The following is a 25,946-nucleotide window of genomic DNA, read 5'->3' on the forward strand; positions in this document are numbered from 1 at the left end:
AGAGGGCATCTCTCATATTTATTGATCAAATGGTTGTTAACAACAATAAAATTCAGTATAGGGAGGTCAATGCTCAATGTACAATCATTAATCCATCTCAAGCCTAATTCTCTTCAGTCTCCAATCTTCTGAAGCATAATGAACAAGTTCTTACATGGTGAACGAATTCTTACATAGTGAATAAATTCTTACATGGTGAACAGTACAAGGGCATTCATCACAGAAACTTTTGGTTTTGATCACGCATTATGAACTATAAACAATCAGGTCAAATATGAATATTTGTTTGATTTTTATACTTGATTTATATGTTGATCCCACATTTCTCCCTTTATTATTATTATTATTTTTATTTTTAATAAAATGCTGAAGTGGTAGGTAGATGCAAGATAAAGGTAGAAAACATAGTTTAGTGCTGTAAGAGGGCAAATGTAGATGATCAGGTGTGTGTCTATGGACTAAGTTTTAATTCAAGCTAGACAAGGGCAGCAAAACATCCACGGATGCAGAAGATTTCTCTCAAAGCAGGGGGGGTGAGGTTCTGAGCCTCACCTCTGTTGATCCCCAATTTCTCACCTGATGGCCCCCCTGCGACTGAGCCTGTCTTAGGTTGTTCCTCCCTTGAGGAATCTTACCCGGCTCTGGCTAACCAGCCATCTTCCAGAGCCATACAGGGAAATGTAAAGTTGGTAAGTGAGAGAGAACAATATTGTTTGAAAAGGTTAGCTTTTTACTTCTTTGCAGATTTATGCCCTGTGGCTTCTATGCCCAGCACTTGTCTCGAGGTATCTTTACCACCTGGAGGAATTATGATACTCAGTTAATTCGATATGAGGCACGAATTCTATTTAAGGGTTGTAATTAGGAAGGAAGAAGAAAAGCTATAGAGGTAGCATATGGAAGAAAACATGGTTATTTCCTTGACATATCTTCTTGTAGAGTACCTTAAGTATGTATAGGTTTTAAACTACTAACTAATTTGCACACACATATTAACATAATAGGAATATGGTGACATAAACAAAGCAAATCTATAATTACCATCCATCTCCAGTGAAGCCAAGAAAACCATTTAGGCACCCTAGGCATTTGTGAAAATTTGTCTATGATATGATGGATATTGTCCTACTGTACTTGAACAGTCTGAGAAAAATCAGACAAATTAAAGCAGCCCATTTCTGGAATCTGTTCACATCCCATATGTTCTTTTAACCATAGATAGTCTACAGTCATAAGATTTTGGAGTGCTACAACTTGCACCCCTCCCAACTCCTGGTTGAGTTCCAACAGTACAGATCCGGTCAAATTCGTTGTGTCACTGAATGCACATGCCAGCCTAGACATCTCCCTCCTCATTTCAATGACAAGTCCAGGAAACGGTGGGGTGGACGCAGCCACAACCGCAGCATCGCCCGGATCCCTGTGGAGGCTTTTTGATGATCATCCCCCTGGCACGAGTCCTCCAGAGAGTGCTGATGCCGGAAGCTCCTCCTCATATTGTATCTTAGTTCATTTTCTGGGTATCCAAGCTAGGCCTTGATCTTCTGCATAGAAACAAACAGACCCTTTGCCCACACTTTGACATGCCCTCTATACCACTGTGCAGAACTCATTGGAGGTCAGCACACAGGGACTGCCTTTTTTTTTTAATTATTAAGAGAAAGGAATATTATCAGAAAAGAGTACCTCCATAGCTGATCATCTGACACCCTTTAAGTGATCAACATTAAGGATATTTAAAGCATGCGTTGATCTTTGATTTACCAATAGTTTTATCCTATCAAGGAGTAATCCCCCTTTTCTTTCTTTCTTTCTTTCTTTCTTTCTTTCTTTCTTTCTTTCTTTCTTTCTTTCTTTCTTTCTTTCTTTCTTTCTTTCTTTCTTTCTTTCTTTCTTTCTTCCTTCCTTCCTTCCTTCCTTCCTTCCTTCCTTCCTTCCTTCCTTCCTTCCTTCCTTCCTTCCTTCCTTCCTTCCTTCCTTCCTTCCTTCCTTCCTTCCTTCCTTCCTTTCTTTCTTCTTTTTTTTAATCTTTAATCTACACTTATATGAAGAGTACTATGTTTACTATGCTTTCCCCTATATCAGGTCCCCCCTAACAACCACATTACGGTTACTGTCCATCAGCTTAGCAAAATGTTGTAGAATCCCTACATGTCCTCTCTGTGTTGTGCAGCCCACCCTCCCCTTTCTCCCTCCCCCCCATTGCATGCTAATCTTAATACCCCCCTTCTTCTCCCCTCCTTATCCCTCCCTGCCCACCCATCCTCCCCAGTTCCTTTCCCTTTGGTACCTGTTAGTCCATTTTTGGGTTCTGTAATTCCGCTGCTGTTTTGTTCCTTCAGTTTTTCCTTTGTTCTTATACTCCTCAGATGAGTGAAAACATTTGCTATTTCTCTTTCTCCGCTTGGCTTATTTCACTGAGCATAATACTCTCCAGCTCCATCCATGTTGCTGCAAATGGTTGGATTTTTCCACTTCTTATGGCTGAGTAGTATTCCATTGTGTATATGTACCACATCTTCTTTATTCATTCATCTACCGATGGACATTTAGGTTGCTTCCAATTCTTGGCTATTGTAAATAGTGCTGTGATAAACATAGGGGTGCATCTGTCTTTCTCAAACTTGATTGCTGTGTTCTTAGGGTAAATTCCTAGGAGTGGAATTCCTGGGTCAAATGGTAGGTATGTTTTGAGCATTTTGGTGAACCTCCAAACTGCTTTCCACAATGGTTGAACTAATTTACATTCCCACCAGCAGTGTAGGAGGGTTCCCCGTTCTCCACAGCCTCGCCAACATTTGTTGTTGTTTGTCTTTTGGATGGCAGCTATCCTTACTGGTGTGAGGTGATACCTCATTGTAGTTTTAATTTGCATTTCTCTGATAATGAGCGATGTGGAGCATCTTTTCATGTGTCTGTTGGCCATCTGTATTTCTTTTTTAGAGAACTATCTGTTCAGTTCCTCTGCCCATTTTTTAAATGGGTCATTTGTTTTTTGTTTGTTGAGATGTGTGAGCTATTTATATATTCTGGACATCAAGCCTTTATCGGATGTGTCATTTTCAAATATATTCTCCCATACTGTAGGGTTCCTTTTTGTTCTATTGATGGTGTCTTTCACTGTACAGAAGCTTTTCAGCCTAATGTAGTCCCACTTGCTCATTTTTGCTGTTGTTTTCCTTGCCCGGGGAGATATGTTCAAGAAGAGGTCACTCATGTTTATGTCTAAGAGGTTTTTGCCTATTTTTTTTCCAAGAGTTTAATGGTTTCATGACTTACATTCAGGTCTTTGATTCATTTTGAGTTTACCTTTGTATATGGGGTTAGACAATGGTCCAGTTTCATTCTCCTACACGTAGCTGTCCAGTTTTGCCAGCACCATCTGTTGAAGAGACTGTCATTTCCCCATTGTATGTCCATGGCTCCTTTATCAAATATTAATTGACCATATTTGTTTGGGTTAATTTCTGGAGTCTCTAATCTGTTCCACTGGTCTGTGGCTCTGTTCTTGTGCCAGTACCAAATTGTCTTGATTACTATGGCTTTGTAGTAGAGCTTGAAGTTGGGGAGTGAGATCCCCCCTACTTTATTCTTCTTTTTTGGGATTGCTTTGGCTATTCGGGGTCTTTGGTGTTTCCATATGAATTTTTGAATTATTTGTTCCAGTTCGTTGAAGAATGTTGCTGGTAATTTGATAGGGATTGCATCAAATCTGTATATTGCTTTGGTCATGATGGCCATTTTGATGATATTAATTCTTCCTAGCCATGAGCATGGGATGAGTTTCCATTTATTAGTGTCCCCTTTAATTTCTCTTAAGAGTGACTTGTAGTTTTCAGAGTATAAGTCTTTCACTTCTTTGGTTAGGTTTATTCCTAGGTATTTTATTCTTTTTGAAGCAATGGTGAATGGAGTTGTTTTCCTCATTTCTCTTTCTATTGATTCATTGTTAGTGTATAGGAAAGCTACAGATTTCTGTGTGTTAATTTTGTATCCTGCAACATTGCTGTATTCTGATATCAGTTCTAGTAGTTTTGGAGTGGAGTCTTTAGGGTTTTTTATGTACAGTATCATATCATCTGCAAATAGTGACAGTGTAACTTCTTCTTTACCAATCTGGATTCCTTGTATTTCTTTGTTTTGTCTGATTGCCATGGCTAGGACTTCCAGTACTATGTTAAATAACAGTGGGGAGAGTGGGCATCCCTGTCTTGTTCCCGATCTCAGAGGAAATGCTTTCAGCTTCTCGCTGTTCAGTATAATGCTGGCTGTGGATTTATCATATATGGCCTTTATTATGTTGAGGTACTTGCCCTCTATTCCCATTTTGCTGAGAGTTTTTATCATGAATAGATGTTGAATTTTGTCAAATGCTTTTTCAGCATCTATGGAGATGATCATGTGGTTTTTGTCTTTCTTTTTGTTGATGTGGTGGATGATGTTGATGGATTTTTGAAGGTTGTACCATCCTTGCATCCCTTTGATGTACCCCACTTGGTCATGGTGTATGATCCTTTTGATAAACTGTTGAATTCTGTTTGCTAATATTTTATTGAGTATTTTTGCATCTACATTCATCAGGGATATTGGTCTGTAATTTTCTTTTTTGGTGGGGTCTTTGCCTGGTTTTGGTATTAGGGTGATGTTGGCTTCATAGAATGAGTTTGGAAGTATTCCCTCTTCTTCTATTTTTTGGAACACTTTAAGGAGAATGGGTATTATGTCTTCTCTGTGTGTCTGATAAAATTCCGAGGTAAATCCATCCGGCCCCGGGGTTTTGTTCTTGGGCAGTTTTTTGATTACTGTTTCAATTTCCTTGCTCGGAATTGGTTTGTTTAACTTTTGTGTTTCTTCCTTGGTCAGCCTTGGAGGTTGTATTTTTCTAGGAAGTTGTCCATTTCTTCTAGGTTTTCCAGCTTGTTGGCATATAGGTTTTCATAGTAATCTTTAATAATTCTTTGTATTTCTGTGGAGTCTGTCGTGATTTTTCTGTTCTCATTTCTGATTATGTTGATTTGTGTCGATTCTCTTTTTCTCTTAATAAGTTTGGCTAGAGGTTTATCTATTTTGTTTATTTTCTCAAAGAACCAGCTCTTGGTTTCATTGATTTTTGCTATTGTTTTATTCTTCTCAATTTTGTTTATTTCTTCTCTGATCTTTATTATGTCCCTCCTTCTGCTGACTTTAGGCCTCATTTGTTCTTCTTTTTCCAGTTTTGATAATTGTGATGTTAGACTATTCATTTGGGATTGTTCTTCCTTCTTCAAGTGTGCCTGGATTGCTATATACTTTCCTCTTAAGACTGCTTTCACTGCGTCCTACAAAAGTTGGGGCTTAGTGTTGTTGTTGTCATTTGTTTCTATATATTCCTTGATCTCTATTTTGATTTGTTCATTGATCCATTGATTATTTAGTAGCATGTTGTTAAGCCTCCATGTGTTTGTGAGCCTTTTTGTTTTCTTTGTAGAATTTATTTCTACTTTTATACCTTTGTGGTCTGAAAAATTGGTTGGTAGAATTTCAATATTTTGGAATTTACTGAGGCTCTTTTTGTGAGCTAGTATGTGGTCTATTCTGGAGAATGTTCCATGTGCACTTGAGAAGAATGTATATCCTGTTACTTTTGCATGTAGAGTTCTGTAGCTGTCTATTAGGTCCATCTGTTCTAGTGTGTTATTCAGTGCGTGTGTGTCCTTACTTATTTTCTGCCCAGTGCATCTATCCTTTGGTGTGAGTGGTGTGTTGAACTCTCCTACAATGAATGCATTGCAGTCTATTTCCCTCTTTAGTTCTGTTAGTATTTGTTTCACATATGCTGGTGCTCCTGTATTGGGTGCATATATATTTAGAATGGTTATATCCTCTTGGTGGACTGAGCCCTTTATCATAATGTAGTATCCTTCTTTATCTCTTGTTACTTTCTTTGTTTTGAAGTCTATTTTGTCTGATATTAGTACTGCAACCCCTGCTTTCTTCTCACTGTTGTTTGCCTGAAATATGTTTTTCCATCCCTTGACTTTTAGTCTATGCTTGTCTTTGGGTTTAAGGTGAGTTTCTTGTAAGCAGCATATACATGGGTCTTGCTCTTTTATCCATTCTATTACTCTGTGTCTTTTGATTGGTGCATTTACATTTAGGGTGACTATTGAGAGATATGTACTTATTGCCATTGCAGGCTTTAGATTCGTGGTTACCAAAGGTTCAAGTTTAGCTTCTTTAGTATCTTACTGCCTAACTTAGCTCGCTTATTGAGCTGTTATATACACTGTCTGGAGATTCTTTTCTTCTCTCCCTTCTTATTCCTCCTCCTCCCTTCTTCATATGTTGTGTGTTTTTTTCTGTGCTCTTTTTAGGAGTGCTTCCATCTAGAGCAGTCCCTATACGATGACCTGTAGAGGTGGTTTGTGGGAAGCAAATTCCCTCATCTTTTGCTTGTCTGGGAATTGTTTAATCCCACCATCTTAGTTAAATGATAGTCGTGCTGGATACAGTATCCTTGGTTCAAGGCCCTTCTGTTTTATTGCATTAAATATATCATGCCATTCTCTTCTGGCCTGTAGGATTTCTGTCAAGAAGTCTGATGTTAGCCTGATTGGTTTTCCTTTATAGGTGACCTTTTTCTCTCTAGCTGCCTTTAAAACTCTTTCCTTGTCCTTGATCCTTGCCATTTTAATTACTATGTGTCTTGGTGTTGTCCTCCTTGGATCCTTTCTGTTGGGGCTTCTGTGTAATTCCATGGTCTGTTCGATTATTTCCTCCCCCAGTTTAGGGAAGTTTTCAGCAATTATTTCTTCAAAGAGACTTTCTATCCCTTTTCCTCTTTCTTCTTCTTCTGGTACCCCTATAATACAAATATTATTCCTTTTGGCTTGGTCACATAGTTCTCTTAGTGTTGTTTCATTCCTGGAGATCCTTTTATCTCTCTATATGTCAGCTTCTATATGTTCCTGTTCTCTGGCTTCTATTCCTTCAATGGCCTCTTGCATCTTATCCATTCTGCTTATAAATCCTTCCAGGGATTGTTTCACTTCTGTGATCTCCTTCCTGACATCTGTGATCTCCTTCCGGACTTCATCCCACTGCTCTTGCATTTTTCTCTGCATCTCTGTCAGCATGTTCATGATTTTTATTTTGAATTCTTTTTCAGGAGGACTGGTTAGGTCTGTGTCCTTCTCAGGTGTTGTCTCTGTGATCTTTGTCTGCCTGTAGTTTTGCCTTTTCATGGTGATAGAGATAGTTTGAAGAGCTGGTACGAGTGACCGCTGGAAGAGCTTCCCTTCTTGTTGGTTTGTGGCCTTCCTCTCCTGGGAGAATAGCGACCTCTAGTGGCTTGTGCTGGGCAGCTGTGCACAGATAGGGCTTCTGCTTTATGCCTGGTTGCTATGGGGTTTATCTCCGCTGTTGCTGTGGGCATAGCCTGTCTGGGGCTGCTTCTCCAAAGTGGTGTAGCCCCGTTGGAGGGGGAGCGGCTGGGAGGCTATTTATCTCCGTAAGGGGCCTCTGTGCTCCCTGCTGCCCAGGGGGTTAGAGTGCCCACAGATCCCCAGATTCCCTGCCTCTGGTCTAAGTGTCCTGTCCTGCCCCTTTAAGACTTCCAAAAAGCACTCTCCAAACCAAAACAACAACAGCAACAATGAGAGAGGGAACAGAAAAAAAAAAAAAAAAGGAAAAAACACGCGATTTTTTTTTTTTTCCCTCAGGCACCCGTCCCAGGCACCTGCTCACTGGTCTTGCTCCCCTGCCTCTCTAGCACCGGGGTCCCTGTCCCTTCAAGGTTTCCAAAAAGCACCCGCCCACCGGGCCCGCAGGGAAAAACGTGCAATATTCTTGTCTTCAGGCGCTGGTCCCAGGCACCTGCTCACCAGTCCTGCTGCTCTGCCTCCCTAGCACCAGGGTCCCTGTCCCTTTAAGGCTTCCAAAAAGCACTCGCCAAAAAGAGAAAAACAAAAGGGGAAAAACACACGATTTCCTCCGTCCTCAGGCGCCTGTCTCAGGCACCTGCCCTCCGGTCCCGCAGGGAAAAACACGGGATATTCTTTGTCCTCAGGTGCCGGTCCCAGGCACCTGCTCACCGGTCCCGCCGCCCTGCCTCCCTAGCACCGTGGTCCCTGTCCCTTTAAGGCTTCCAAAAAGCACTCGCCAAAAAGAGAAAGAAAAGAAAAAAAAAAAGGGGGGGGGAAACGCGCGATTTCCTCCGTCCTCAGGCGCCAGTCTCAGGCACCCGCCCACTGGTCCTGTAGGGAAAAACGCGCAATAATCTTTGTCCTCAGGCGCCGGTCCCAGGCACCCGCTCACCGGTCCCACCGCCCTGCCTCCCTATCAACGGGGTCCCTGTCCCTTTAAGGCTTCCAAAAAGCACTCGCCAAAAAAAAAAAAACCGCTCTGGTTTCTTTCCACCCGTTGGGAGCCGGGGGGAGGGGCACTCGGGTCCCACCAGGCCGAGGCTTGTATCTTACCCCTTTCACAAGGCGCTGGGTTCTTGCAGGTGTGGATGTGGTCTGGATGTTGTCCTGTGTCCTCTGGTCTCTATTTTAGGAAGAGTTTTCTTTGTTATATTTTCATAGCTCTATGTGTTTTTGGGAGGAGATTTCCACTGCTCTACTCATGCCACCATCCTGGCTCTGCCTCACTGCCTACTTTATTTATTTGAAAGTCTGTTTTGTCTGATACCAGAATTGCAACACCTGCTTTCTTCTCTCTGTTGTTTGCATGAAATATCTTTTTCCATCCCTTGACTTTAAGTCTGTGCATGTCTTTGGGTTTGAGGTGAGTCTCTTGTAAGCAGCATATGGATGGATCTTCCTTTTTTATCCATTCTATTACTCTGTGTCTTTTGATTTGTGCATTCAGTCCATTTACATTTAGGGTGATTATTTAAAGGTATGTACTTATTGCCATTGCAGGCTTTACATTTGTGGTTACCAAAGGTTCAGGGTTAGCTTCTTTACTATCTTACTGTCTAACTTAACTCACTTGTTGAGCTATTATAAACACGGTCTGATGATTCTTTATTTCTCTCCCTTCTTATTCATCCTCCTCCATTGTTCATATTTTGGGGGTTTTGTTCTGTCCTTTTTTAGGAGTGCTCCCGTCTAGAGCAGTCCCTATAAGATGTCCTGTAGAGGTGGTTTGTGGGAGGCAAATTCCCTCAACTTTTTCTTGCCTGGGAATTGTTTAATCCCTCCTTCATATTTAAATGGTAATTTTGAAGTCCTTCCAGAGCTTGTTTTATTTCTGTATTCTCCCTCCTTAGTTCTTCCATATTTCTCTGCAAGTCTATCAGCATGGTTATGACTTTTGTTTTGAATTCTTTTTCAGGAAGACTGATTAAATCTATCTCCCAGGTTCCTTCTCAGGGGAAGATGTAGAAGATGTCAAAGCTGTCTGGGTTAGTTTTGTCTGGATTAAATTTTTTTTGCCTTTTCATGTTGATAGGTTCAGTGGTATGCTATTCACATGTCTGTCAGCTGGGAGAGTGAAGCCTCTTTCCACTTGGCTCCTGCCCTTTCTTTTCTGGGACAACTGTGACCCCTAGGGGCTTGTGTTGGGCAATTGCATGTAGACTGGTTGTTTGTATCTTGCCCTGCCAGTATGGAGGAAGCTCCCTTGCTGTGGGTGTGACCAACCTTAGGCTGCTGCTCTGCTATGGCGGGGCCCCAGATGGATTATGGACAGGGGGACTGTTTGGCTGTTACCACCATGAGGGGTCTCAGAGCTGTTGCCCATGGGGTTAGTGCGCCCAGAGTTCCCTGGAATTTCCAGCTGCTGGACTGTGACCCGGGATGCTTCCATCCAGCTGTGGAGTCCCTGTCCCTTTAAGACTTTCAAAAAGCACTTGCTTTTCTTTGTCACATTGGTGCTGGCTTCAAGACCCACTCAAAGGTCTTACTGTCCTGTTTCCCTAGTATCCAGCACCCCACACATGTACTGTGTCTGCACTCAGGTGCGGATGGCTAGCACTGGGTGTTTAGCAGTCATGAGCTCCCTCTCCCTCCCCGCTCTGACTCCTCTCCTCCTGCCGGGAGCTGGGGTGAGGGGCCTTCGGTCCCGCTGGGCCAGGGCTTGTATCTTATCCCTTTCACCAGGCACTGGTTTCTCTCAGGTGTGGATGTAGTCTGACTGTTGTCCTGTGTCTTCTGGTTTCTCTTTTAGGATTAGTTGTATTTGTTGTATTTTCAAAAATATATGTTTTTATGAGGAGATTCCCAGTGTCCTACTCATGCCGCCATCTTGGCTCCTCCGGCCTCTTTTTCACATTTAGGGTGATTATTGAAAGATATGTACTTATTGCCATTGCAGGCTTTACATTCATGGTTGCCAAAGATTCAAGGTTAGCTTCTTTAGTATCTTACTGTCTAACTTAACTCACTTATTGAGCTATTTTAGACACTATCTGGTCATTCTTTATTTTTCTCCCTTCTTATTCCTCCTCCTCCATTCTTTATATGTTCATTGTTTTATTCTGTGATCTTTTGTGCTTCCTTTAACTGCTTTTGTGGGTAGTTGATTTTATTTTTTGCCTTTAGTTAGTATTTGGTTGGTCTGCTTTCTTTGCTGTGATTTTATTTTCTCTGGTGACATCTATTTAGTCTTAGAAGGGCTCCCATCTAGAGCAGTCCCTCTAAAATACCCTGTAGAGGTGGTTTGTGGGAGGCAAATTCCCTCAGGTTTTGCTTGTCTGGGAATTGTTTAATCCCTCCTTCATATTTAAATGATAGTCATGCTGGATACAGTATTCTTGGTTCAAGGCCCTTGTCTTTCATTGCATTAAGTATATCATGCCATTCTCTTCTGGCCTGTAAGGTTTCTTTTGAGAAGTCCGATGATAGCCTGATGGGTTTTCCTTTGTAGGTGACCTTTTTCCTTTCTCCAGCTGCTTTTAAAACTGTCCTTGTCCTTGATCTTTGCCATTTTAATTATTATGTGTCTTGGTGGTGTCCTCCTTGTATCCTTTCTGTTAGGAGTTCTGTACACTTCCATGGTCTGATTGATTATTTCCTCCCCCAGTTTGGGGAAGTTTTCAGCAATCATTTCTTCAAATACTCTTTCTATTCCTTTTTCTCTCCTTTTTTCTTCTGGTACCCCTATAATGCGGATATTGTTCCTTTTGTATTGGTCACACAGTTCTCTTAATATTGTTTCATTCCTGAAGATCCTTTTATCTCTCTCTGCGTCAGCTTCTATGTGTTCCTGTTCTCTGGTTTCTATTCTATCAAAGGCCTCTTGCATCTTATCCATTCTGTTTATAAATCCTTCCAGAAATTGTTTCATTTCTGTAATCTCCCTCCGGACTTCATCCCTTAGCTCTCGCATATTTCTCTGCATCTCCATCAGTGTGGGTATGAGCTTTATTTTTAATTCTTTTTCAGTAAGACTGGTTAGGTCTATCTCCTTCTTAGGGTTTGCCTCTGTGATCTTGGTCTGTATCAATTTCTTCTGCCTTTTCATGGTGATAGATATATTTGTGGGGAGCTGGCATGTGTGTTGGGTAAGAGAAAGTCCCTTCTTGCCAGTTTATGGCCTTCCTCTCCTGGGAGAACAGCAGCCTCTAGTGGCTTGTGCTGGGCAGCTGCATGCAGACAGGGCTTCTGATCTTGCCCAGCCGCTATGGAGTTTATTTAGCTCTGCAGTTGCTGTGGGCGTGCCCAGCCTCAGGCTGCTGCTCCAATATGGTGGAGCCACGTGGGAGGGGGAACAGGTGGGAGGCTGTTTATCGCAGTGAGGGGCCTCCGAGCTGTGCTGCGGGGGTTTGGGCACCCACAGCTCCCTGAGGTTCACAGCTGCTGGGCTAAGTGTCCCAGGGCACTTCTGTCCAGCTGTGGGGTCCCTATCCCTTTAAGACTTTCAAAAAGCACTCACTTTTCTTTGTCCCAGGTGTGCCAGCTGCAGGGACCTGCTCACAGGTCTTACTGTCCTGCTTCCCTAGTATGCAGCACCCCACACATGCACTGTGTCTGTGCTCTGGTATGGATGGCTGGGGCTGGGTGATTAGGAGTCCTGGGCTCCCTCTCCCTCCCCGCTCTGACTCCTCTCCTCCCACCGGGAGCTGAGGTGAGGGGTGTTCAGTTCCTGCCAGGCCGGGGCTTGTATCTTACACCTTTTGCAAGGCGCTGGGTTCTCACAGGTGTGGATGTAGTCTGGATGTTGTACTGTGTCTTCTGGTCTCTCTTTCAGGATTAGTTGTATTTTCAAAAATATATTTGGTTTTGGGAGGAGATTTCCACTGCTCTACTCATGCCGCTATCTTGGTTCTCTCCTCCTTGCAGGTGTTTTAAATGTCTGAATTTTATTGTCATTTTTATTGCCCCCATCTTCCAATTCACTGATAATTTCTTCTGTAGCCCATTCAATAACTTTTAAAAATATTGTATATTGAATATTTTAGGTCTTGAATTTCTGTTTGGTTCTTTATATTTTAATATTCTCCCATCTGTTAATATTCTCCCATCTGTTCACTCATTATGTTCAACTTTTCTTTCAAATTCTTAAGCATATTTATATCTGCTTTAAAATAATTAGTTAATTCTAATACTCATGATATATTTGGATCTATTTATGTTGATCTGGCTTTTCCACCTTGGATATAAATCACATTTTTCTGCTCCTTTGCATGAATAGTAAATTTTGATTCCATTCTGAATACTATGGGTTTTCATTTTGAGTGTTTGGATTTTTGTTCTCCTTTAAGCAGTGTTGAAGTCTATTCTGGCAGGCAGTTAATTTGCTGACAGATGAGCATAATCCTTTCAAGGCTTGTTTTTAGAGATTCATTATAACAGGTCTAGAGTAGCCATTATTCTAAGTATAGGGCAGCTCTATTATTATTATTTTAATGGAAATATTGGTAACTCTGTTCTTTAGGCTTAACTTTTCTAGGTCCTCAGGTTGAATTCCTGGAATGTTACACATTGTCTCTGCCCTCTGGATGGTCAGATGATATATTATAGAATCTCTGGAAACTATTTGGCTTACAGCTCCGCAGTAGCTATTTTTTTTTGCCAGACATTGCAGACTCTTTCTGTCTGCATATAAAACATTTTATTAAGTCAAAGACTTAAGAGAAGCCCTATGCAAGTTTTCTGGGGCAACTTCTCTTCAGAAATATCTCCTTTCTGATACCCTGCTCTGTAAATTTCAGGTCTTTCAGTGGCTCTGAATTTTGATCTTAACCTCTTCAGCTCAGAGAGGCCTCTTTTCTTTATTTGTCCTCTATTGTTTCCTCAGGTTGGAAAGTATTCCAGGCATAAAGCCTAAGAAACTGTGTGACTCACTCTTATGGTTCTGTTTTCTCAAGGAATCACACTATTTCACTGCCTTTGTCCAAAATCTGAACTGCTGCTTCATATATTTTGTCTAGTTTTATAGTTATTTATGGTAGTTGGTCTTATTCCAGTCTTACAACTGGTAGCATAAGTCTTTGTCATTATAAACTTTAAAAAGTCTGGTTGAATATTATGCAGGTGTACAAAAATAGAGAAATATTTCTAAGAACTAATATAGAATTATTTCCAGGATATACTGTTAAATTGAAAAAGCAAAGTGCTAAAGAATATTTATAATAAGCTATATTTCATATAAGAAAGGAGAAATAAAAACATATACATATATCTCCTAATTTGTGCAAGAGACAAAATAGGAAGAAAAGTCAGACATTAGTAATACTGGTTACTTACAGAGGATGATTATATTAGAACAAAAGGAATAGGAGGAGAGTAACTCTTCTTTGAATATACCTTTTTGTATAGTTCTGAATTTTAGAACCACATTAATATTCCATAGTAAAATAAAATAAAATAAAATCAATGAAGGGAGCACAAAATGGAACACAAACAAACAAATGAGCCTATTACAAAGGAATGATATAAGGACCTTGAAGGAGAGAGAGAAAAGAACTAACATAATTAACTTTGAAAAACAATATTTAACTATATTCATTAAAGTTAATGGTAAAAAGGTTAATCTTTACGTAGGCTTATTTTTCACAGGGTTGTAAGTGTTTTACAAGTTTTCAAAGACTGAATAAATGAGTAAGTATATTGTAGATAATACACAAAGAAAAGTCAGTAGTCTTTCTACCTCTCACTCTGTCTCTCCCTTTCTCTCTCCACACATACACATGCATAATATATACCTTATGTAATTTCTTGGCTGTGTCTGTTGAGAGGGCCTAGAATCAGCAATACTCAGAATGAGCAAAACTAGGCCTCAGATTTTGGCTTCTAAATACCATTTTCCCCTAAATAGAACCAAGGCTCCTTAAAGAGATGAATGATTCTAAGGCTAGAGCAAAGAAAGAAAGTACAAAATAAGCTTGGAACATCTTGCTCTGCCAGAAAATAAGAAAGTGCTCAAAACTCAGTGGGGATATTTCAAAAGGACACAAGGACCAATTCGAAGGGAATTCCAATGACTAAATTTGGGACAATTTGAATAATAAAATAAATAAAATGGTAACAGATCATAACCTGTACAGTAAAATGAAAATCCATGAGCTTATATTGGTAAAATACGTGAATGAATGAATAAACAAATGAAAGAGAAGAGAAAGCTCTTTCTTACAGGAGAATGCCAACTTATAGGTATAGAAAGAATAAAAGGTAGAAAACCAGTAACTGGCAACCTCCATAGTAGCAATTGGTTCAAGCCAGAATGAACAATGAATCCTAAAATCAGTGAATGGAAGTGGGTAAAGCAGGATATCTAACTATAAGATTCTTATTAATTACTCAGGGAAAATAAGAACTTTACAGTGGAGAAACCTGGTAGAACTACATTGACCAAGTGACTAAAAGTAACATTACCACTCAAGGGGACAAGTTGACAGCAGCAAGTGCCTCATGATAATGGCATACTGAGAAGCATATTATCTATATATTAGATAATAATATTGTATCAATGTTATTTTCTTGATTTTTATAATTGTACTGTAGTTATTCATAATGTTAACACTTTGGAAATACATGTGCAGGGACATGATATTATTTGTCCTTTTTCTGCAGCATTTTGTAAGCCTGAAACTATTTTGAAATGCATTTTAAAATAAGAAAAAAAAGAATATAAAACAATACTAAGTAAGGCCAACATGTCTGTGTGATGCTTACTTTTTAAATATTTCTCCATTTGAATCTTCTGCTTCTTCCCATCATATCTCCCCTCAAACCCTTCTTTGGTTCCCTATTTCCTATGAAATCATTTAAATTCTTTGGCTTAATGTCTGAGACCTGCCTTCCTAAACTGGCTTTACCTTTTCTATTTGTTTTTCACAACTCCTTCCTCTGTGGCTCAGCAACACTAGATAAATGTAGTTCTTCAACTACTTCATTCTGTTTTACTGCCCTATGACTTTGCTAATGTCACAGCTTGTTTCTCCATAGTGTTCTTTATATGTTCCTAATACTTTAAACTTGAATTGAAATGTTCAGTTTATATAATGTCTAACCTACTTCACTCCAAGTTCCTTAACAATATGGTATAGTAAGCATTACTGAAATGTTTATTGAACTGAACCTCTTTTGAATTTCCAGAACACATTATCTGTACTTCTTTTATGACACTTAAAGCCTTCTACCTGATTTTATAGTGACTTTTGTATATATCTTATTTCCTCTGTTGCATTAAATTTTGTTTTTCTTTTATGGATCACATCTTATCTGTCCTTTCCCATTACATCTAGTTCAATACGATGCATGTAACAGAATTTAATAGATTGAGCACCTTTTTTGAAAACTGGTACTCTCTTCTCTTGAACTCTTAGTAGTGACTATATTTGTTTCTCTTTGTTTAGCTTTTCAAGGAACTCTGAGGCCTTTATCTGCAAGACTATAATAATGGAGTTCACTATTCTCTCAGTGAAAGAAAATTACTTAGTTTAAATTCATCAGTTGTTTATAATGCCGAGGTACAATCTATAAAGCAGAAGCATGTTGTTTCCTGTGACATCTTATTGCCTGTGAAAAAGTATTCAACCACACAACGCTGTAGTTTGCAATGTTTTTTGTATCTGAAGAAGATATTACAAAGTGAAGTAAAAGGAGGTGCTCTATAAATATGAAGGCCAGAAAATATTAATGGGATTGGGTTACTCCAGAGCACAACTAGGATGCACCTCAGGCTAATCCATTAAGTTTCTTTTCTTAGAGGATGGGAAGTGGTGGTATTTCCTAGTAACCTGGCATAACAGAGCTTGTTTAACTTAATTTTTGGACTTTATAAGGCTTTTGGTTCTTGAAAGGACACAGATTTTGTGCATGCCTCTCCCCAGAACTACCATACACTGTCAAAAAAATTATAAGCCTGAGAAAAATAGTGAAAAGAAAAATAATGAGGAAGCAAACAAACTACAAAACAGTTAATTGAGGTGAATACTTATTTACTTTACAGAAGAGTTCCAGATTTTATAAAAGTTCACTATTAAATTCTTTTGAATAGAAAGCTTTCCTGATATTTTTTTTTTAGATAATTATTTTTTATTGAAGGGTAGTTGACACACAGTATTACATTAGTTTCAGGTATACAACACAGTGATTGAACATTTATATACATGGTAATTCTAGGTACCAACTATCACCATACCAAGTTGTTACAGTATTTTGACTATATTCCTTATGCTATACATTACATCCCGGTTACTTACTTATTTTACAATTGGAAGTGTGTACTTTTTTTTTTTTATGAGGGCCTCTCCTATTTATTGATCAAATGGTTGTTAATAACAATAAAATTCTGTATAGGGGACTCAATGTTCAATGTATAATCATTAATCCACCCCAGGCCTAATTTTCATCAGTCTCCAATCTTCTGAAGCATAACGAACAAGTTCTTACATGGAGAACAAATTCTTACGTAGTGAATAAGTTACATGGTGAATAGTACAAGGGCAGTCGTCACAGAAACTTTCGGTTTTGATCATGCATTATGACCTATAAACAGTTCAAATATGAATATTCGTTTGATTTTTATACTTAATTTATATGTGGATACCACATTTCTCTATTATTATTATTTTTAATAAAATGCTGAAGTGGTAGGTAGATGCAAGATAAAGGTAGAAAACATAGTTTAGTGTTGTAAGAGAGCAAATGTAGATGATCAGGTGTGTGCCTGTTGACTATGTGTTAATCCAAGCTAGACAAGGGCAATAAAACATCCACAGATGCAGCAGATTTCTCTCAGAACGGGGAGTTGGGGGGGACGGGGAGGTTCTAAACCTCACCTCTGTTGATCCCCAATTTCTCACCTGATAGCTTTCCTGATATTTTAAGAAGATTAATTCATTTAAAGTAAAGTAGGTAAATATTTGTCAGGATGTTTTGTGTATTGCAGAGGACACGTGTGTGTATTGCACAAAACACTGTATGATTTGATTAAATCATTTAATAAATATCCATGCACATTTATTTTGTTGAAGCACATGAAGGATACAAAGATAGTAATACACTCATTGCATTCAAAGAGCTTATAATCTACCTGTGTAACTAAGATAAACATAAATAATGTTAAGTTTATTTTTTCTTTTGTTTATATTCTAAGTTGTTCTTGAAGGAACAAAAGAACGGTAGATCAATCATTATTAGAGATGCAAAAGAGACGTGTATAACCTGAGGTCGTCATGGAATGAGAGTGCCCATCGAGCTGGAGAACGAGGACCAGTACAGGCTTTGTGAGGAGGGGGATATAGGAGTCATCCTCTGAATTTTGATTGATTAGTGACATTACCAGATGTAGGTTACTCAAGAGAAGCGAATTCTGAGGAAGAAAACAATTCCATTTAGATTGAACAGATTTGAGGTATCATTGTGATTTTTAGAAGAAATACAAGGAAGCAATTGAAAATGTAAGACCAGAAATTGGAAAACGATCCTCTGAAGCCTCGATTTGAGAGTCACCTGGGAATGAGTACTGAGAGAAGAGATAGAGAAAGGAGATAGAGGATAGGTAGATTGGAGTAACAGGTGAGCTCAGGGCTAAAAAGAGCAAAAGCCTGTGAAAGAGAAGGAGCAATCAGAGACAGGGCGTCAACCAGGAGAGAGGTGAGTTTCTGAATAAGGGTAAGAATTTCAGGAAAGAGAAACTAGTTAATAGCATGAAATGCCGTAGAAAGTGGAAGACAGTGAGGACTAGGAGGTCCTTGGTGAGTTTTAATTGTGAAGTATTCAGGGTAGATAGGAGAGCAGTATTCAGGGGGTAAAGTAGGTCATAAAATGTCCTTATGCAGACTCCAGCCTATGTTCACTGTGCTTGGTCCATTCTGTGTTAGCTCACGTGGTATTTAAAAAATACATGATTTTTGTCAACATTCCAAAATCAAGGTATTTCACGTAAAAGTTCAGACCTCCAAGTTCTATTTATTTATTTATTTATTTATATTTTTTTGAAGAACATTATGTTTACTAGGCTCTTCCCTACCCCAAGTCCCCTCCACAAACCCCATTACAGTCACTGTCCATCAGCATAGTAAGATATTGTAGAATCACTACTTGTCTTCTCTGTGTTGCAAAGCCCTCCCCTTTCCCCCACCCCCCACATTATATATGCTAATCATAATACCCCCTTTCTTCTTCCCTGCCCTTATCCCTCCCTACCCTCCCATTCTCCCCAGGCCCTTTCCCTTTGGTAACTGTTAGTCCATTCTTGGTTTCTGTGATTCTGCTGCTGTTTTGTTCCTTCAGTTTTTCTTTTGTTCTTATACTCCACAGATGAGTGAATTCATTTGGTATTTGTCTTTCTCCACTTGGCTTATTTCACTGAGCATAATACCCTCTAGCTCCATCCATGTTGTTGCAAATAATACAAGTTCTCTTGAATATTCCAAAAATGTGGCAGCCCTAGGTCTGGGTTTCCTCATTGCAACAAAAATGTCTGGAAGTGACTAGAGACTGGCCCTGTTAGATAGGGCGTGAGCTCTCCAGTTAGTCAAAGACCATCTGTCTCTTCTTAAATATTTCCATACCTTCTCACTTACTTTAAACCCTTGAAATCATTTAACATTTTGATATCTAGATCAGTGGTTTTCAAACTAGAATGTGTCAGAATCACACAAGAAAACAGATAGCAGGACCCTACCCCTACTGTTTTTGATTCTGTAGGTCTGGCCCAAGAACTGTCTTTCTAACAAGTCCCCGGGTAATGCTAATGCTGTTAGTCTGGAGATCACTATTGGAAAGGTTAAAATATAAATAAGAGGTAAGGAAGTGGTTCAGAAGTTTACTGTAGGGCTTAGGTGCATAGACTTTGCATTCAGAGGGAATTAGGTTCTGTTTTTCCATTCAAGAAATAAGGATGATAGTGCCAACTTCATAGGTTTCTTTTTGATCTGAATGAGATAAAGCATATATATGTATCATTATCTTGAAAGTAGGACCTAGATTATGGTAACTCTCCATTAAATGGTTCTATTGTTGTTGCTATTAACTAATGTATGTTTTTTAAGAATATTGATTCTGGGGAGAAGAAAGTCGAGACAGATTGCAAGTGGAGCAAGAGTGATCAAGGGTCTTCATTTCTTACTTAGAGAATAAAGGAAGTATAGAATTATAGATGAAAGTTTCTATTTCTATGAAAACTGAATCGATGAGAAGTTGCCAGTGCAAGGAATAATGGTGGGGACATAAAGGCATCGAAAGTCAGTCAAGAAATTGCAATTCAGGAAGTATAAATGGGACACCAGCTGGTATGAGGTAGGAGAGTTGTAGATTCCTAGCACCCATCCCAGCTGTGGGATGGCTGGAAAAGAGGGAGGAGACTATGCAATGGGTGACATCATCTCCATATTTTGGATGACACATAATTAGTAAGTGGAGGGAAAAGAATTATAAGTCATTTCTTCATTACTCTAAAATCTGTATTCTTTCTTTCTGAGCATGGTGTCTTTCAGTCCCACACTATTTGCTATCAGACTAAATATGCTTGTCTGGATAGCTCCTCCTGTCCTTACAATTATTTCAATGTCATATCCTCAGGAATCCTCCTTTGATTCCACAGTCTGATACAGATGATGCTCAAATACTTTTCATCTGTTATTGTGATTAACACATTGTATTAGGAATTACATATTTCTGTATCTTTCTGTCCCATTAGAGCTCCTTGGAAGATAGGCAGTATATTTGTAATTTTTGAATTTCCAGAGATTAATAATTGCTTAATAGGTGAAAGAAGAGATTAAATGAGATGAATATATGGATGCCTAGATGGAAGGACTAAAAAAAGAGAGAAAGAAAGGGCTCTTATTTGGCTCAGAAGAATGTCAAGCTAACCTGTCTGAGGATTCTAGAAACACAGTCCTGTACTTGGTGTTCAATCTGGGATGATGGATGTAATGCCGTGTTTGGCCTGAGGGTGGATCCAGGCAGCATGGTGGCAGCGCAGGCCGAGTCAGCAGCTTGATTCCAGCTGGCTTCATTGCGTCCTTCTGTGGGTGTCTGTAAGTGACAGCCTTAATTTGTACAGTGGATGCCTCCAGGGAGGCATGTGCTTAATTTGCCAGTCTCTAGTGTTTCAAGGGGCAGACCAAACATTTAGGCCATTGACAATATATCAAGAGTCAGTAAAAATATTACAGGGTTTATCAGGAAGCGTATTGGCCAGAGCTGTAAGAAACAACCTTGAGTAAGGCCCCCGCAAGTGGAGGAACCACATCCATTTTCGGTTCTGCATCTCTGTAACTGAGAACAGTGTCAGCATCCCAGTAGACACCACTGGTTTCAGTTTAGCTAAACCATTAGGGAAGCCGTACCAAGGCTTTAGTAAAACCTCCTTTAGTCAAGGACCCCATTGAGCCAGTGGTTTTGCCTCCAGGCTTTTGAGGAGAAGCTGCTTCTCTTTACCACAGGCTCTCTCTCTCAGACTTGGAGCTCTGAGGAGCTATTAATGCTGTAGGGACTGCTGCAGCTTGCGAGAGCTTCCATCATAGCCAGTTTGTTTGGGCCTCATTTTAAGGATGCTGATTTGTATGTTAGCTGATAATGAAGGCTGAGTAAAATGTCCAAGTAAAACCGTTCTCTCTCCACTATTGCAAGTTCAGTAAGGGGCTGGGCGTCCTTTTGATGACTGAGGCTAAAAGGATAGAAGTTTTTTTCTTGACTGTTAGAAGGAATTTGCTCAGATAGTCTCTATCCATTTTGTCAGAGCTTATTATCCACTCCTGCAGCTGAGGCATCTGAGTTGCCAACTAATAAGACATCATCTTAGTAACAACTTTGAACATCACAAAGTAAAGCCACTCATGCTAAATCTTCATGGCAAATGGGCAGAGGAGTTTAGGCATTGAGGAAGTGCTGAAAACATATTAGAGGCCTTGCAGTATGAATAAAAACTGTTCTTAGACCTTGAAATGCCAGTGGGATAGAAAAAAAAATGTTGGAAAGATAACCTACCAAATGCCATCAGTCAGTACAGTGTTTGGAATAGTGAGGCTATAGGATCAACATCTGAATTCATTTATCAATAATCCACTGTAATTGCCCAGCTCCCATTAGCCTTTTATGCTCGTCATACTTGACCTTTGTACCAAGATCATTTTATACTATCCCTGCTTCCTTGAGGCTGTGATTTCCCTTTTCCTCCTGAGATTCTGCTGGACTACCCAAGAGAAAACAGAGAAAAGAACTGGGGAGTGATTTACATGTTCTATTAGCATTTCCTGATCAGTAGAATCCCCTCTGGACTTTGTGAGGATTTACAGTGAAATGTTAATACCAATTATACATTCAGCAGTCAAAGCCACACAAATGATACATTGAATTGGCCCAAAGGGACTCATATACAAGGTCATTTAGCTTTCTTTCTCCACAGTAAACCCTGCCCAAAGTCAGTTTACTGAATCCTGGTGCCTCACTCCCACCAACCCATGGGATCCCGCAGATTGTTGGGTGACTATATGCAACAGAGCTGTATGTTTGAGCCTTTGCCCTCCCAAAGGTCCCCAGCATATTTGGATGGATGTGTATCACCTTTATCCCTTCTTGGGAGCAGGGAAACTTTAGTTTCACTCTTAATCATCTTTTTCCTTAAAGCATCTGAGGTCAGTTGATACAAAGGGAGGCAGGGATCATGAGTCACAGAGGTGGAGGGTAGCTCTGCAGCAGTAAGCAAGGCACATTTACTTTGATTTTGAGTAGTGTGGAGGTGGCTTGCAGCTCAGCAAAATGAACTTTTAATGTTTTTGGTCTATCCAAAGTCCTATATCAGCAGCAATGCCATCAATACTGCTAATCTGCAGACTAGCATATTAAACACATGCCTCTTTGAGAGCAGGAACTGTATCAATCTGCATCACCCAAGTAGATGAACACAGCAAGGGCCTCATGAGACCAGTAGGGATCAGGCTGCTGACTGAGCCTGCACCGCCCCCATTGCTGCCTGTCTCCATGTCATACTGGACATGGCAGCACTTCCACTATCCCAGACCGAGCGCAGGTAAAGAACTCCCTGTTTCTTATGCAGAAGCTACTTGGGTATCCTCAGAAGGTGAGCTTGACATACCTTTGCCAGATTAGAGCCCTGTTCTCTGTTCCTCCACCTAAGCATCCATCTACTCACCTAATTTAATCTTTTGGGATTTTTTTTGCATTCATTAAACAAATACTTATTGATCCCTGGAAATCAAAAAGCAGTTAAGATTCACTGCCTATCCTCTAAAGAGCTCTAATGGGACAGACAGATATATAAATATGTGATCTATAATACAATATGTTAATCACAATAATAGGTGTAAACTATGGGATTAGAGAAAAGGAACATTTACAACAGACTGGAGTCAGAGAAATCTTGGTTTCTGTTCATTATAATTGCAAATTTTTTCCTTTCATAATTAGCCCAGGTGCATTTCTCTGTAACTATTATCTGAAGGTGGGTGGGAACTTCTGCTGCTCCAGAATGAATCTTAGGACCTGAGCCTGATTGGCAGGTTGGTGAGGAAGTTCCCTCAGTCAGAGGAGAGTTTGCAGCAACCAGAGTACCATTTGAGAGCTGTCTTTGAGTTTATTTTCCAGTGCTCAGCTTGCAACCACTTTGTAAATTCCTCTTCATTAACAGGCATTAAAATCGAGGACAACTATTAAGCAGTTGAAGGTACAATTTGGCCAACGTCTTTGCTACCATTTCCCAAAGACATTCCATAACTCTCTTTTATCAGCCTATGAGTCTCTGATCCCTTCTCTTTCACAAAACCATGACTCTGTAAGCATTCTATCCTTGTCACCACAATTCTCAAGAACTATGAAGGGTCTAAGATTTTTAAGTCAAGTTGAGAACCCTGCCACAGTTTTCCTGGATGCTGTCAGAAAACTCCTAGGGCAAAGACAAAAGACTATTATTTACAACAATAACAGTAGCTGGACAGAATTTTCTTGAGGTAGTTCTTTAAACCCCAATTCCCACAGGGCAATGCAACCATGGCCAAGTGACTGACACATTCACACACAATGGAGAATGACCCTCAGTTTAAGGACCTTTTATAATGGTCAGCAGGCAAACCTTTGTTATGGAAGTAGACATTATTTCTATCCAAAGCTGTAGTTACACAAAGATCCTTGAAATGCAAGTCCAGAACCAAGACAGTGAGTGCCTCTGCTTGTTCTGAGGGCTCCAAGAGATACCACAGAGATTCCTGGAAGTATGGGACCTTAAATAAGATGAAATAAACCCTTCCATCTTCATCTTTCATCAACCATGTTCCGCCTTTACCAGATCATCAATTTATGTTTAAGTAATCCAAGTTCAACACTGTCTGGTGAAAAGCTTTGAAATTTACACACTTGCCTTTGAATAACGGCCCCATTTTATGTTTTCTCTTTGGGAACAATATAAAAATGGGTTAGACAGTGCATTCATATTCTAACACTGACATAAACAATACCTAATAATATTTAGTCAGGTCTTTGGTGTTTTAATATGCATGTTAAACATTTGAAAAGCATTTAATTTACATTGCAGAAAACAAGTAAGAAGTACTGATTTTTTAAAAAATTTTGTTTACTTAGCTTACAGGTTGCAGTGAGCCAAAGGAAAACACTTCATGTATTGAACAAAATAAAGACAATCAGTGTTTTGAAAATGAAACCGACGAAAAGAAAAGGGTAAGTCTTAGAGTGTTTTCTTTGTTTCTATGTTTAATAGGCAAGATATGTCTCGTTCTCCATGGAGTATAATCTAATTTCTGGCTTAGCTCTGGTCCTCATATTCGATTTTCCTGTTACTCAGTTGACATTAACTACGTATAATTTTGAGTAGTTGCGTATTTTCATTTTGAAAATTAGTTTTCTGTGTTTTGGTGTATATTTTTAAGTTGCCGGTGGATCACACAACCATTTTGTAAGCTACTTCACTTCCCCTCCCTGTCCGGTTCAGGTCTCCCAGTAAACCCTCATATTACTCTTCGGTAGTGTTTGTCAGGTTCTGTTGGTTTTTTGGGGAAGAGCTTCCCCTAAGCAATCGGAAAACTACTTCAATCATGTTTTTTTTTTATTGTGATCTTATGTTTATTCAAGGCAGGGAATTAAAATCAGTCATCTATAGGGTAATGTTAAAGAGGTCATAATGTTTTACATGATGAAACCAGGAAGAACCTGACTTCAAGGAAAGTAAGTGTATTTCCAAGTTCAAGTGTTTTACTAATTAGCAACCTCAGATTTCATTTATATCTGATCAGTTGTCACAAGGTGACCCTTATTTATTATAGCGCAGTGATATAAATTAGGGCTCCGTTCTCCATTTTATTCATATAGACACAAAGTTTAATCATGAAAACAATGAAAATAAATCACAGATAATTATTTTTGTTAACAATAGTAAGCATTTAAATCATCCAAAATTCTTTTGGGAGATTATTTCATAGGAATTAGATTTATTGAGACTTCTTAAAATGTGCCTTTCATGATATTTCCGGTCTTTCTTCTAAATCTCCTGTTACTAAGGAGAGACAGTCTTCATTATGGCTTCACAGGCCTTCAAGTTGCTTTTAAATATAAGGTATTGTGTCTACTGATACTCTGAGTGGTAAATGGCAGTGAAGTAACAGTTTCTGTGTGAATTATCATTTATGACCTGGACTCATTTTCTGGTATTGCCATTTGATCGAGTTTCTTAGTGTTGACTTGTTTTTCAGATTTGGACAAAAGTTCCGAGTCAATCCCAGTTAAGAATTTTGGTAATTACTGTGAGGAATTTAGTTAAAATAAGAAAGGTTGTATGATAAATTGTCCTTCCTTTTAAAATGAAACCATGGAACCCAGAGTCAAATTTCACTAGTGACCATTTTATAGAATACCTCTATAGAAGACCATTGTCCCTTTGCTGAAAAATATTTTTGTTTAACATAGAAGGTGTTGTTTAAACCCTTTGAGACTGTTCTAATCTGCTAAATGTACTTTCAGGACAGGGAGTTATATAATTTGGCAATGGCATTGTTTTTCTTCAAGGGGGACAGGGAGGGTATATGTCCGTACTACACTCATGAATACTTAGGAAGCACATATTTAGACTTCCTGGCTATCCAAGAAGATAATTATATTTTTGCTTCCTGAAAATGAAGTCATCAGGCCTTAGTAGGATATAAATGCACCAACTGGTCAAGCAGCTAAATTAAATAAGTGCTGGCAAATATATTAGAGAAATATTTTTGTGTTTTTTATCATGGGAAAACATATTGCCAGTCTCTGCTACGTAAACTTTAAAAGCTTTAGTTTCTTTAGCTTACAGGGTAATTATGAGATTTTAATGAGATCCTTAATATGAACATGTTTAGTACTGCCTGGCAAATAGTAGATTTTCATTCTATTGATATGAATTACAAGCTCTACATTTATTTTATTGAGGTGGTAGACTCTATTGCAAATAGTTCTTAGGGTTTCATTGGATTCATGTTTGTGTTACATAACTAAGAATCTATAACAGATTTTGCCTGGAAACTGGTTGGCAAAGAAGAGACTCCTGCCTTGCTTATTTCTACT

General features: G+C 39.2%; 1 protein-coding gene across 4 annotated transcripts in view; it reads left to right on the plus strand.

Moving 5' to 3' along the window:
* DLG2 (discs large MAGUK scaffold protein 2) overlaps positions 1 to 25,946 on the plus strand; it is a 1,871,010-nt gene that overhangs the window by 406,267 nt on the left and 1,438,797 nt on the right. For all 4 annotated transcript variants that reach the window (XM_073215942.1, XM_037010570.2, XM_037010571.2 and 1 more), the window contains exon 4: positions 23,979 to 24,074. In XM_073215942.1, coding sequence (XP_073072043.1) covers positions 23,979 to 24,074 — 96 coding nt within the window. The remainder of the gene's footprint in view (positions 1 to 23,978; positions 24,075 to 25,946) is intronic.

This window comes from Manis javanica, chromosome 11, assembly GCF_040802235.1.
Source record: "Manis javanica isolate MJ-LG chromosome 11, MJ_LKY, whole genome shotgun sequence".
Classification (NCBI taxonomy): Eukaryota; Metazoa; Chordata; class Mammalia; order Pholidota; family Manidae; genus Manis; species Manis javanica.